At 37.7% G+C, this 15,715-nt stretch overlaps 1 protein-coding gene across 6 annotated transcripts in view; it reads right to left on the reverse strand.

The window, feature by feature from the left end:
* NAV3 (neuron navigator 3) overlaps positions 1-15,715 on the reverse strand; it is a 275,913-nt gene that overhangs the window by 26,855 nt on the left and 233,343 nt on the right. For all 6 annotated transcript variants that reach the window (XM_030002936.2, XM_030002937.2, XM_030002935.2 and 3 more), the window contains 5 exons: positions 14,761-14,784; positions 12,342-12,419; positions 3,789-3,872; positions 2,047-2,158; positions 628-749 (listed from right to left, as the gene is read on the reverse strand). In XM_030002936.2, the coding sequence (XP_029858796.1) occupies positions 628-749; positions 2,047-2,158; positions 3,789-3,872; positions 12,342-12,419; positions 14,761-14,784 (420 nt within the window). The remainder of the gene's footprint in view (positions 1-627; positions 750-2,046; positions 2,159-3,788; positions 3,873-12,341; positions 12,420-14,760; positions 14,785-15,715) is intronic.

Genomic DNA, 15,715 nt, shown 5'->3' on the forward strand with positions numbered 1-15,715 from the left:
ATATTCACCTCACTTCCTCTAGAGTTCACCTTGCAGAAACATGAAAGAGTGTGGAATTACAAATCAAGGGAATGAAGGCTGATCAGTATTTTAAAACAAATGTTTATGCAGGTAATATTTTTAAAACAACAAAAACATTTTCTGATTATTTACTGAAAGTATTTGATTAAACCCATAGCACTATGTGGTATTTGTGTGTTCCAGTTGAGAAGCATCTTAATTTCTTTAAACACCATACTACTTTTACATGAGAATTCTTAACAGATTTCAACTCCCTTCATAGCTGGGTAACATATTTGAGTGAAGCCTTTGAATCAAACTGCAAGTGAAGAAAAAATCAAACAGGGTTTCAATGTGGCCCAGAGATGGTTTTGGACACAACAGCTCTTTTAAGTTTTTTGTTTGTTTGTTTGTTTGTTTAATTATCCTGACTTTTGCAAATAATTTTCTGCTGATATGCAACAAGTTTTAGTCTACTGGTAGTGTCACAGTATGGATACACATGAATTGCTTTATATCCGTCTGGCCCCACAAGATTGTTGTAGAAGAAATGGACCATTATGCTACTCAGGCACTAGGAAACGACATAATAGCTAAAAGATAGGTTCAAACCTGCTAAGCACTTACCCAGTTTTTCTTTTTCTTTTTCTTGGAGTCAGCGTCATTACCACTGCCAATGCTCGAATGGCTTGTAGCACTATTGATGCTGGAAACACTTTCTGAAGAGTGTTGCCGCCTTATACGTAAATCTAAAGAAAAGAAATTACTGTGAAATCCATCTGTCTCTCTTTCAATTCTTGTATTTATGTAACACCTTCCTCCTCAAAGGGAGCCTAAATGAACGTAAATGGCATCGATACTTGCAGTGGCTCGGATTCAAGCTATTGCAGCCTGTGAGAAACCGCACAGGGGTCAGTGGGCATGCGTACAATTAGGCTAACACTTCGGAGCTTCTCCAAACCGGGATCTTATTGGCATGAAGGCAATGACCCTGCACAGCGATCTGTGCAGGCGTAACCTCATAGCTAAGCAGTTTCTGTCACAGATGGATTACGTGACTTATTACTATCACACGTACTACAGTTCTTTTTCTGAGGAGTATAGGCACCACTTGATTTGTAGCAGGCCTAATCAGCGTTCAGATGCTACTTTCTAATATACCATGATGGAAATAAGCAGGCAGGAGTTCATTAAAAATGAATCAAACAAAATAACCAAGAAGTGGAGAATATTAGAAATGGTTGGTGAGGCTTTTGACTTTCAATTTCTTAAAAGTCTCTGTTAACTATATCTTAATCACTGGATAATATTCTTGCAGAACATGTCCACTATTACCAAGGGAAATGAATTTTGGATTATTTTTTACTTCCTAGAGGTTAGCTTTGCTATATTCAAGTCATGCAATGCAATGACCTTAAGGCAAACATCTAAATAATGACCTCTTTAAAGAAAGATCAATGACACTCTCAAAAATGAATGCTGCTATTATTTTTTTTCTTCAAGTAATTCCTTTGCTGTTGCTTACCAACAGGCACTTTTGAAGTATATATTTATCATGTGACATCTGCCTAACTGCAATGACAAATTAATTCGGAATCTGGAAATTAAAATGCCTGCTTTCCTGCACTGATTTAGCACCTCATGAAGGAGCTGAGCTGTCGGGAGTCCATCTCTTAACAATGAGCACACCAATTTTCAGAGCTACAACTTACACTGGATTTCCGAGCTATAACCGTGTTTCACCATAAGGCTTCGCTAGTGTCTCGGGTGTACTTCAGTACACGACTGTGGTGATGGGGTTAACTCTTGACACCCAGCAATCAATTCCTGGCCACCCAGTTCTGAGAAGACAAGGCTCCAGGAACTCTGGCAAACAGGAAGCTCATGCAAGGTTTCCTGCTCTGGAAATACCACAAGTATGCCTACCATGCGCTGCAGAATGTGCTTGCCCTTGCAACAGAGTCCCCAAAACAACAGAAAAGTAGTGACTTAGCTTTTTTTCTGGGGAGAAACTCTGCATTTATTTTAATAGTGACAAAAACATACCTTTGTGGGTATGATCGGGACCGTTCAAGGCTCCTTGAATAGCAGCTTGTGCAGCAGAATTCTGGGCTTTCAGCATTTCAATGGTTTCCCTTAGCTCTATAAGCTCAGATTCCTGTGGGAAGAACAAAGAGAGCTCAAAATATATGGCACAAGAACAATGGTTGTCTAAGCTAAAAAAAAGGACAAGATAAGAGTGGTCAAACCGAAGTTCATGGGACTGTTTGGGTGAACGTAAGGGCAACAGCTAAGTAGAAAGCATCTTTTCTCTCCACAGATATTAAACTCAACTAACGTGTTCTTTTGCATTTATTCTATATAAAGTGATCATGCTTTTTTTAAGGAAAACAAAACATTTTTAATAAAGACTAATCTAAAAAGGGTTTCAATTGAATATTCATTATAAAATTAAGAGAAACCTGACAATTTTACTGTGAAACACAATAAACCCATTCAAATTACATCCTTTAGTATGTGAGGCTACCGTTTAATGGATGAATCTCAACCTGAATTTCCGTATTTTCCAAAAGATTTAACTTGCTAAATAAGAATTCAATTTAAAAAGCCCTGTTTAATAGCAACTGTCCTGCAAGTTGAAGTAAAATTACTCCACTTGAGTGCAGGAAGTTCGGTATTAGAATGCACAGCCTATTTTACTTAAAAAACAGATTTTATTACTGCTACATTAAACCTGTCCTTCCAACCTGTATTTATATAATGAGGATTAAAGGAAGTTAACCTCAAAAAAAGAGAAAAGAAGCGAAGGAAAAGAACATGTTCCAAATCTTTTAGGAAAGAAGCTTGGAGATGATCTGTTTCAGTATCACTGCTTAACCTCCTCTGGAAAGAAAATCGTCTGAGGAAAATTATGCTTTGTAAAATAGTCAGAAGTTCTGGTTTTAAGAAAATTCCATTGTGTTTTTTTGCTTAAGATGGAAAAAAGCAAGCAATACAAATATTTTCTATCTAGTTCACAATGAGTCTCACCATATTTCATCTGCTGGTGCTCAACCAGACTGTGAAATGTTATTTTTATAGACAGGTACAGTCACTCCAGTGGTGACTAATAGCTCACTGATATACAGTTTCTTTCACAGTTTGGCTCAATGAGGTCTTTCTTTTTATAGGATACTGTTCAAAATGAATAAGGGCAGAAAGTTGCAGACGTTCAATCCTGGAAGGTGCTAAGCAGCCTCTTAATCCTGAGCTTGGTACTAAGGCTCACATTAAATTTGCTGCCTATCAGGTTTAGATTTCTTTTCCCCAATAGTCAAAACAGCACAGTGAAAACCCAAACTGTTTACTCATGAATAGGATACCTAACCTGCATTAACTTTCTGAATGGAGTCATTTTTCTCTACTTAAAGTTCTTCCCTTCCCATAATTCTATTATTCTGCCAACGCTGGCAGGCTGGAATGAGGCACTCCAGCAGGTTATGATCAGTCTTTGTTACAGGATCTTTCAGTATGGATTTAACCTAGAGTCGCGTATGTTTTAATTAAAACCTGGAAACGAAAGATTTTATCTTCAAACTATTCTATGATATTGCCTGCGCAAACCCGATGCTGCACAGTTTAATTCTCCTGGAGCTTCATGAAGATTTGATCGCAACGGCCATTAAAGAAAGATCTGTCTGTCTTATTGGCACAGCTGTCCCTGTTGCCTTTCAGTGTTTTTTAAACAAAACTCTAATATAATCTGCTGGCTGTTTTCCACATTAAAGCATCTGCTTTGGTAAACATACCTTTTGTTCAGCTGTCATTGTTAGACTTTGCAATCGGCCGGTCATATTTCCCAAGCTTTTTTCAAAAGCTGCTACTAGGTGAGCCTGTGAAAGAAACAGAAGACAGCATTCATCATGACAATGGCACAATTTTCCCAGATCTATTTGTTTTTTTAAAATATTTGTTTCCCTCCAAGCTCATCTTCTCCAGCTCTTTTCTACTAAACTCAGACTGAGCTGACTTGAATAGGTGAGGCAGCCAAGTGAGCCCAGTGTTCCCCAAGCCTCTTTAGCCCCCAGGGAGATTAGCTCAGGTATCTCTGCCTGGAAATGGATTATGGATTTAATGTCCTGCTTTGGGTTTGCTGATATATTGGCCAAAAGAAGTCTGCTCCCAGATAGAAGTCCAGGAACAATTCTTTTCAATTACTGAACACTTCAAAATGGGAATTCAAGTACTTTATCTTAAAACGTGACTTTTAACCTCACAAATAAAACACTCCAGAGGAATCCTGAGACTCAAACAAAAAAAAAAATCACAGTTAGTTTTATGAAAGGTCATTACTTAGTCTATTCATCTTATATTGATGAATATAAATATATTTATATATAGGTGTGTGTTGTGTGTATAAAAGCAACAAAAAACTTATATAAAATGTAAATATAATATTTAAACATGTGTGCAAATGTATATATAAAAGACAATCTTGTAAATTGGAAGTTCTACTTGTTAATGAGAAAAGCAATAAAGTTGAAACTGATTACAAGATTTTAAAAAATTAGTTTCATTTTATTTTCTAACGTTCACTCTATACTCTATGCAAGCAAAATTTATACAAACAATACATCAACTCTTCATTGGTTCTAACTGACATTGAGCTTTGTAGGCAAAGAAGAGCAAGTGGTCATAATGAAACCATAATGAAACCACCATAATGAAACCAAGCTAAGCCAGCTTGTACAGCCAAGGGAAAGTAAGAATTAAATTTTTATGAAATTCCATAAAATTCTATTCACTCCTCTCACAACACCAAATAGTAAAAGCAGAAGGAAATACTTATTTTCTCTTTACCATCTCAAAAGTGGTAATAGGCAAAGTTTTCAAACATAGGCGCAACAATACACTTGGAAATACAACGCACAAACAACATATTTATATGTACAAATGGATTAACTGAGCTTCCTCACTGAGAAAAATTATTGTTTATTATAGCAGTACAGGCACACACAGTGCCTGGCAAATTTTTCAGTTACAGACTTGCATGCTTGTACAAGCATAGTTGAAATTGTTCAAATGTATGTAGTTGTACTGAATCTGAGGTATAGTCAGAAAAAGACATAGTCCAAGAATGATTCTGTTATGTACTTTAGGAGAAGGAAAAGAGCTTCTTGCCACCTTGCTCTGTGTATTATTCCTCAAATAAAACAAGTTTGTCATATATATAATAGTGGCCCCCTCCTGTGTCCCCACTTCAGAGCTGTTATACTGGTAAGTGGCTTTTGTGTTTTGTAAATCATTTTGCATTGCTTTAAACATTTCACTATCTTGTAAACTCCTTATTTTATACTTATTAAACTTACTACAAGTTTATTCCTTGTAAATTGTATTATTAGCAAATAATTTATTTAATTACTTATGGGTATAGTGGTCAATCCACCTGCTTTCTGCATCTGCAGGGATGCTTTAGGGATAATTTTTTTGGTAAAGCATACATACCCCAGGGACTAACTTTTGATAAACATGACACTAGATGCATATGCAATTTCTTAAGGATTAATTAGTAATTGTGTATATTCCTATTTTAACATTTATCACTTAGGCTTTATTCTTGAAGTTATAATTTTAGATAAAATGAACTTGAAATGTGTGTCAAATGCATGTCTGAAACCTGTCAATCAATATAAAGTTATTCTAGCTAGTTTGGAAGCTACAGCCTTTGGTTGTTTTCACTACTTCATTCCTCTGAGGAGATAAAAGTAACTAGTTTTTAAACTTTTCACTTCAATAATTAGCTACATAATAAAAATATTCAGACTAATTTATGGTGTTTTAATTCCAAAGATGATGACCACTGACCCAGAACACAATCAGAGACAAAGTAGATGCACTACCACAGAATTATAGCCAAATGTCTTTTCATTACATGTGTTTAACAGGAAACTAATGGAGCTCACTGTTCCCTGCCTCATAAAAAAATCTATGGCTTGGCTGATGGCCCGTGGTTCTGCTTTACCATGAGAATAACAATGGGGACTGAGGGCTTGAAAAGAGGAATAATTTGCTTAATTATGCATTGCTTTTGTCCGTTTCTCTCAATTAGACTGTGATAACCACAGTTCTTTGGTACCTAACCGTGCATATTTCTGCAAAGTATTTCCTTATTCCATAGCTACAACTTCAGCTTATATTGTGCATGAATAAACCACAAAGAACTTACAGGAAAAATTAAGGAACTCATAGGAAAAATGAAGAACTAAAAAGCATCATTAAAAATGTCATCAAAGGTCACTGAAACTGTTAAGTTATTGTCTGATAGTCTTTAGAGACAGACAGCCATGTCACAACTATGGATTCTTACTAAAATTCAGCCTGTGCTAGAGCACATTACCTTCTTGGAGTAGCACACTAAAATTTTTGCTTCCTAAATGTAATTGGATCAAGATGATGGATCCTTCCTAACTCATTTGAGATAAAGACTATCCAGTCTTGATTTGCTAATAATAAAGAAACATAATTCAAAGGCCCATCAACCAAAAACTATTCAAGAAAAAAACTTCAATCGCATTGTTCATTACTTTAAATGTTTATTACAACAGAATACTCTTCTATGAAATAGAAAGTATTAATTTTACTTTCAGAGTAATAAACTGTGCTGCCTTTCCCCATGGCAGCAAATGTTTATTTATTCAGCAGTCTAGGGAACTCCTACTTGTTGAAATATTATGCAGATTTGTCCCAAAAGAAATACTGTAACAAAATAAGAAAAGTTAGTTTGAAAAAGGCTAGATTATCAGTATATTTATAAGTGTGTGGAAGTATGCATAAAAAATGTGTATGTATATATTCCCATTTAAGATCAGACTTTGCATTTAAATAGTTAAATGCAAAATAATTCAGAAAACAGCTGAAACATAGAAAGAAGTAACTGTGGTTTTTAAAATGCTTATTAGAAATAAAAAATTCTAATTAGAAAAAAATTCTTTTACACTTACAAATTTGGTAATTGATTTTGATTGGATTGGTAATCCTCAATTTCTGACGATTATTTACTTTATCCAAAAGGATCCATTCTTTCATTCTCGTAAAAATATTTAAATAGAATTTTTTTTTAAAGTTACAGCCAATCCCTCACACCTAGAAAACTCTGCATTAGATTCAGTAGTTTCATTCATGGCATACGTTATTTGAATACCATACAAAATAGCCTGAATACTACATGTGCTTTAAATAACACTTTTTCTAAAGATAAAACATATTTTTACAATTGAATGCAGCGTTTCTACTTGGAGACAGATATACTGGAATTAGAGTTAAGTAACTGGGCATTACTGGAAGTATGCCTGCAGCAAAATATATCCATCTTTAACATGATATACATATTAGATACACAGATGATGTATAGCTCTTAATCTGTACATCCATCACATATGGCTTAATTTTGACTTCTATTACCATGTGAAATTCCCATTGGAAATAGCCAAAGAGATATATGCTCAGGGAATGACTTCAGTGCCAAGATGAGAGATTTGATTTTAAACATTTCCTTCTTACTAAACGACCCCAGCCAGCCAAACCCCGAATACCTCAGCCCTTAGGTTTACAGCCCATCCTGAACACGACACTGGCACACCCAAAGACTATCCGCTGACACGCTTTGCCATTTGATCTGCGGTGTTCAGGTTTATAAAACAAACGTAAATAAATAAATTTCCTCCCACCTGACACGGCTGAATGAAAGGAGGTGTGAGAGGCCAGAAGGGATCGGGCTGATTGCAAGTAGCAACCGAACATCTGGTGACCTTTTCTGTTCGCCGCCTGCTATTATCTTGTTGTTTGGCCGCAGGATAGTGGTTCAGAGCTGGCCAAACAAGAGTATTAGCCAGAGAACCCCCTCCGCTTTCTACTGGCATCCTGGGTCCGCTACACTTTGCAAGCATGCACCCTTCAGCTTTATACAGTACAAAGCAGTGATCAAAGTCCCTCCGAACGCGCTGGGTTCAGGCTGCTCGCTGGAATTTGAGCCCTTGTCAGTCACGTAGGAAGTCTGCTGGTTGGACACTTTCTGCACTGAAAACGGGCCCTTTCTTAATTAGTATTGAGATTTGCCCTTCAGCAACATCGAAACGGGCGCCAGGGGAAAAGCCAGAACCTCAGAAAAAAACTGTAAATTAAGCATCCAAACAACAGCTGGGCCCTGCTTGAATTTAATCATATGCAGGCAAAACACATTGGGGTTAATCAAATGAAATAAACTGCTGAAATCAAGCATAGTACTTGAGTCCAGCCAACAAAACCTGAATAATAAATGAAACCAAATAAAAGTCTTAGCAGAGATTTCCAAAATGCCTGAGAAATGCTATAACTTCCAATTGACAGATTTTGATGTAAAATATCAAGCAACGGCTTGATGAAATAGGTCAAATTTCAGCCTGGCAGTCTTTTAATGACACATGTACTACTGTCACCAATAATCTTTTGTGGTGAAGCAAAGAAAGATATGAATAGCACTGAAATGGGATGAATAAGATGCTCTTTTTTTCACTCGCGTACAATACTTTTGCTGAGTTCTACAAAGGGAAATGGTAACAACAAATTCAAGCCCGAGATGAACTGTGAGGGAACAAGATTTCTGGCTATTAATAGTTCCCCTCTCCAGACCACAGCGAGGAAAAAAAGTGCTGCATATTTTCCGACACTGAAAATTTGGAGGAGCGTAGGGCTAAGGCTAAGATGAATGCATTTATAGCAAAGGCATCAGAAAGGACTGAGTAATTTTCTGGTCAGCAAAGGCACCGCAGAAGATACTCTGTTCGTACAGTTCTCTGCCTGCCAGAGATGGATGTATCTGCAGAAAAGATAGGCAGTGATCAAACTTTTTTCTGCATTAGACTTACTGTTTGTTCAGGTTTTAGTCTCCTGGCATGCAAACATGACTCAAAATGAGGGTCACAGTACTATATTATCTATTTAGAGAGTAAAACATGGTTTTGATTTCCTCTCTGAGGATAAATTTCAGCTTTTGCGTTTAGGATTATTTCTCCTTTAAATGCCAGAGTCTGGTGAAGTATGCCTCTTAGATTAGGAGACAAATGATAAATGAATACATGCAAGTAAAGCATTGCTAAGACAGTACAAGTTCATGAAAATTAGAAGCCCATCTGGGTTTTTTATAAGTTTGTCAAATTAAATCAAGTATTTGTTAGTTACTCTCATAATTTTTATGAAAACTATGTAATCACCGTGATTTAAATATCGATTCTGTAATTAGACTAAATTTCAGAGGCCACATCACAATTAAAAAGTTTTATATACACTCTGTTTTCAAGCTGGACTTTATTCCTGATGTTTAGGTGATACTTCCTGGAATTTATTTACATAAAGTGCTCAAAGGACCGACAGAATTAGTACTAACACATCTTTAAGCGGTCTCTTTTGATCCTTTGGACTTTTATGGAAGTGGTTTTTTAATGTTTTACACCTTCTGTACCAGAAATAGCAGAGACTGAACTCAGAAACAGGCTTATTGTGCAATACTTTTCAATTTTTGGTTTTGTAAAGTATGTATCTCATGACAGCATCCCCCCAAAAATTTACTTACAGTATCTAGTAATATCAACCTTTCTTTTAAGATTGCATTAATTGTGAGGGTGTCCAAATCCCTTGATTATGCCCGGAGAATTTGAAGCCTCTAAGTTTCATGCTCCTGACAAGTTTAATTTTGAGGGAATTTCCACATGTTGGGGATTTGGGAAAAGGAAAGATTTCTCTGGTACCATTTAAAAACCCCATGTGCTAAAAGGATCAGCTTTAGGGTTGCTTATAGGTTTAGAGTTTAAAGAGTGTCTCCATGGAGATGGATTAGAAGGTGAGTGACACAGTCAAAAGAACGTGATTAAATTAACCTTTATAAAACATACGGTGTGCATGCACTATATATATATATGCATACAAGCACATACAGGTTTACAAACGTGGTCCTTCTGGATAGGCAAAACCAGATGCACATGTATATACTTTTTAATTGTCCTGTTGAAAATATTACCATTCCAATGAGATCAGTAGAAAAGCTAGGGGCATTCTTACTAGGTGTTCAGAAGTCCAGAGGCAGTACATGGGACAAGAACCCCAACCAATGCAATGTGAGTTATACAGATTAAACGCAACTTATTTGTCACCCATGCAGCAGAATTAGTTTGAGTGAAAACCAAGCCAAAATGTAACTATCCATTTTTTAGCTTGACACAGTTTCTTTGAAGTACGGACCAAATCTAACAGTAACTTGGGGCTGACTTGGAAAATTTGCCTGGAATAGGTAATGTTATTAGAAACCAGTCTGTACGGTGTTTATTCCACACAAAGGAATACTGGCCAGAAATATAGTCAATGAATTCTAAATAACACTGGGGAGAGATCGGACACAATTTGCTCAAGCAAACTGAAAAATGGCCTCGTTGCCTCAGCTGCAGAGGAGAATGCCCTGCCATCCTCACTCTACGGCCCTTGTTGCTGTATTATGAGCTGTGGCATTGCTGGGGTGACTGGAAAAGGATGGAGACTAAACAGAGTCATCTTTCAACTCTGCCTTTCAACACATCAGCAAGAAGGAATATGCTGATGTCTTCTGTTCGGCACTAGCAGAAGAAGGGCAAACTGCATTTCTGCCCACAGACTAAAGCGAGGGACGGTCCCAAGAGCCTGAGTTATCGCCATCAGAGCGTCTCCCACACCAGCTCTAGCACAGACACCTGAGCCCGAGCGCACCACGGGCAAACAGTTCGGTCTTACTGGTGTGGCACCACTGCTCAGAATCCCAGAAAGCTTTGGGTTGGGAGGGACCTGTAAAGATCAATTAGTCCAACCCCCCGGCTGTGGGCAGGGACGTCTTGCACTAGATCAGGGGCTTGCAGGAATCAAGCTAACTCCTCTGGATAACTCCGGCTGCTGCGGTGGGGGCATTAGCAGGGCTCTCCGAGTGGATGTGGGGACGTCTGTGGTTGCGCTGGGTCACAAGCCCAGCTACAGCCTGCCTCCCTGGGCTCCCCACTGCGTTCTCGGTGGAAAGAAAAGTGCCCTGCAGAGAGCAACGGACTTGTTAGCAAACGCGACTACCCGAGGCACGCTGGCTCAGCTCTTCTGACCTCTCGGTGTTGGTTTTAGGTTGTCGCTCTCAGGATGGGTGAGTGAAGAACTGCCCAAAGAACCCAGCAAAGACCAGTGTCTAAACCAGACAATATTTTCTGCTTCACTAGTTCATTCTCAGAGCTCGGAACAGACTGGCAACCCATCTCGCTCCAGAGGCACAAATACCCACAGGTGTTCTGCAACCACCTGAACAGAGCAGAAAGTGCTAAGAGCAGCTCTTCCACGTTTTCACGTGGAGCAGTCCTAAGAGAACAAGCAGCTTTCACACAGCTAGAGATTATTTCCTCACAACACAAACACAGTACTACTACACTGACTGAAATAATTTCTTGAAAATAATGGCAGTATTTATAGATCTAAATACAAGGTACATCTGCATTTCAAAGAAAGGCACTCTGTAGGTTGCCCAAGACATCATGAAGCTGCTTTCCTGAAATGCAGAATGATACTCTCTTGCAACCACATGTCAGCTTTCCTTGGGAATGATAACTATAGTTATATCCTCAATTGCATTTAAAAATCACTATACAACAGATTGTTCAGTAACTATCCTGTAACTTCATCTGAAACCATAGTAACCAGACAGGACTGTAGCTCACATTTCCTATCTGGCATTACATTCCAATAACATGTTCAATAACTCATATTAGCAGTGTATGACAATTGGAAAGAACACCAGGGAGCTCTCTGGGGAACAGCCCAGTTTCCGTTAGTTATATATCAGCACAGTTATTGCAGCATATGAATATACAACAATGAATATGCATATGTAGCATATAAAATATACAACTTTGCTTCCCTCCACATCTATTTGCATTTTGCAGGGTTTATCTTTGTGAAATGAAACTATAATGAATTCTATCAGAATATGCAATCCATGCCCTTTCTTTGGTTGTGTTTACTTTTCAGCTTTTTTTTTTTAATTGATGCTGAAGAAAGAGTGAAACTGAACCGGATAGGACTGTTGTCACATCCAAAGTGTAGAAACTCTCCTTTCCGTTTCCACTGTGTTTGATTACAAGATTTCTTCTGCTTGAAGCTGAGGCAATACAGACATCTAATGAAATAATTAATTTGAAAAACACCAAAATAAATAGATTCATTTAAGTCTGGAGTAAAACTCTCCCAGACTGTGTGTCGAGTAAGAGCTATTAGCCAATCTGATAATGTATTCTTTGATACTGTTTATGATCACAAGTAAAAATACTTACATTTGCTGAAAGTTGAGATGTAAGGGTAGCAACTTTCTCTTGTGATGCAACCAGCTCTCTCCGTAGTTTCTGAATTTGCTAGAAAAAAAAAAAAAAGACTGCTGTCAGTATTTCAGTAATTTGCTTTTGTTGTGGTTGGTTTGTTTGTTTTCTTAAGGGATTACTAATAGGTTTACAATGTCTTAGTTTCACATTTTAACCTCAGAACTATTCAGAAATACAAAATTACTAAAAGTTGGCACTTAGTGCTGCTCCCAGTGTTTTCTTGCACTTAACCAGTGTATGAGCTAGGATCCCAGTTAAGGGAGCACATATGGGCAAATGCTTAATTACTTCATATGTACAATCCTCTGTTTGCACATGTAAATGTCACGGTTTTTTACCAAATCCCGTAAGTTCCAAACATATTCTTAGTGCAGTCAAAGATAGCAGCCCTGGATGAGGCCTGAGATTATGAAACATGAACGAATTTGGGTGAGGTTCGCTGTGCCTGACTGTAGACATGATGCAACCATCATATATTAAATGTCTACATTACACTCAGATAAAGTGCCCAAAAGTACTCCCCCACTGCCTGGCATGAAGAAGGCTTTGATGACTACCTCAGACACAGATTTTTCCTTCATGGATGTCTGAAGGCAGATGAGGTACAGTAACATTTTTCTTTTCTCTAACACAATACTTCCTACAGTCCCTGCGATTCACACATGCAGCCTCTTTAAACCTTACATATTATTAAAAAACTTGCTAACTTAAAAAAATAGATGTAGCTTTAAATGTGCTTGTTGACATGAAAAGAAACTTGATTCAAGGCTCCTGTATCCTTTAATGAAAAACAGAATCCTTAAGAAAAAGTATCTGTTTACATTTCAGCTAGGATAGATATCTAACGTGAAGCTTGTGCATCATTTTAAGCCCATTTAACCCTATTTGAGATCTTACGGGGACTCCAGCCATTGCACTGACCTTAAGCACAGCGTGGAGTTTCACTCTGAAACCCCTTTCGTATTCAGACATAAAAGAAATTATTCCAGACTAGAGAAGTAAAATGTCTAAAACTAGCCTAGGAAAGGGAGCACATAACATTCACTAGTAAAGACTATTGCAGTACTTTAATTTTATGACTCCCATGAAAACCAACAGGGAATATTGTACAAGCTTTAAGAATGAACAAGTTCCTGTACATCTATGATACAAAAATAGCTAGGTCATTTACACTAGCTCAGAGCAAAGGAGACAGATTATTGAGCTGTTCTCCATCCTGGACTGCCACTTTTCTTTTTCCAAGTTTTCTCTTTGGTTTTTGATAGCAATTATTTGACCCTCCTGCTCTAAGCTACACTTTCATCATATTCCTGCAACCATACAAAGGTAGTTCTCATGAAGTGCTGTTCCACATCTCCTGCAAGAGCATCACAGAGCAGACCTACATACTGAGAAAACTTCATGTAGAAAACCACAGGAAAAATGTTGTTTCACCTCTCTATACAGCCCTATACAAAGGGCAGGGAAATGAGGAATTGTCATTTACACTACTGAGCTATGGCATGCTGCTTTAGCTCCTTTGCTTTAGCTTTCCGAGAAAGATGCTTAGAAAATTCAGGGAGAAATTACATTGAAATATACTGCAGCAAGTAAGGAAGAATATGTTTATTTGTCCAACTTCCTCAAAATACCTTTTAGTTGACTTTTTCTCTGATTAGAGTAGTAAAAATTAGAGCAGCATAAATGCAGGAGTTGGAAGGCATGTAGCTCTGTAAAGTGGAAGTGCACCCCTTGGTGCTGCATTTTATTGCTGCTACTCCTTGGTGCCCTTTTAATACAACCAGGACTTTATTTTGAGAAAGGCTGTAATTGTATCCAGCTGCTGACCCGGGCTTGTCACCCATTCTTATACACTGTGAGGAGAAAGAAGCTGTTTTCCATGTCAGATTTGATTTATATCTGAAATCAATCTGCATTGCTCTGAAATCCATCAAAGTGGTCAGTTTTGAGAAATTTAATATAATGCAAAATGTAAGGGAGAGAAGTTCAAAGCGAACATTTGAAGTATTTTTCTCCTGAAAGGCAGCACATTACCTTGAATTGCACAGTCCTTTAGATCCAGTACAGAGTGGTATTAAGTCTGAAATCAGACGTATCACAGCTCCTCCACTCAGAAGCCTGATTCTCATCGATTCTTTTCCCCTTTTCAGAACCTCAGCCAGGAGGCATTCTTCAGCCTGATACTAAGAAAACACCTTCTAGTGCACCAGAAGCTGCATCAGCTTTTTACCAATACTTCTTAAAAAGTGGTGCAAAGACACGAGGTGTATTTTCCCCAGCGACTCAGCCATTTAGCCATAGCAGGTAAAAAAAACCCCAACTTTAAAATAATATAATGCAATACATACATATAAAAATGAAGAAAAGTTCTTACCTCTGAATGTGCCTTTTCTTCTGCCTGGAAGAAAACAAAGAAGAAATGGCTTAGAAACAGTGTGCAACATAATTGCGGTAATAGAAAATAAAAGCCAGCTACATTGAAGTGAAACGAATAGCTTCATGGATCCATTACATTTAAGGAAGGTATGCAGTAAAAACAATAAATGGAATTCTTTTCAACTTACTTGGAAAGGCTCCAGCTGAAACCCCAAAGAGTTTGCCAGCATACTGACAACATGAAACAGTGGATAAAGGGAGAACAGGAACAGAACTGCAGAAACTGCAGCTACATTTCTAAGATACAAAAGAAAATGTGCTATGCTGTCACTGCGTGGACCTTAGCCTGTGACCGGCAAACTTTTACACTGTAGTGATTATTATGGCTCCTGGAACTATGTTTGTTTTACCCTATACCAAGCAATATTCCTAATAGACTAATCCCTGCTAAGAGAAGTTGACAGCATACCAGTAAAACATATATGGGGGGAAGGTGAGGGGAGAGGGGTATTTACACTTTAGATAATTTCTGCCATACAGAGTACTGACAAAATATTAAGGGCTATCAAGGCATGTTAAAGTTTCAGCTTAAACTTGCTAATAATATTTAATAATTTTAGATATTTTCCACATTGTTATGTTTTGTGTCATATAACGATGCTATTTACTCAGCAGTCTTTTTCAACAAGCTAAGAAACTAAATCAATGCAAGGCAAACCTTTGAAGGTCATTAAATTCGTAAGCATGGGAGTAGTCTAATTTAGGAGGTATTTGGTGGACAGAGAAATCTTGCTTCAGTGGGATCCTAATGGAAAGGAACGGTGTACCATGAGAGAGGAACCCTTTTGTAACATAAAACAAGAATCAGTTAATGTACTGGAAATCAATCCACCCCATGATCTGAGGTGGACCAAGTTCAGAGAAGCAGTCTAACATTGGCTGGAAGAGAAGCA

Source organism: Aquila chrysaetos, chromosome 26 (assembly GCF_900496995.4).
Source record: "Aquila chrysaetos chrysaetos chromosome 26, bAquChr1.4, whole genome shotgun sequence".
Classification (NCBI taxonomy): Eukaryota; Metazoa; Chordata; class Aves; order Accipitriformes; family Accipitridae; genus Aquila; species Aquila chrysaetos.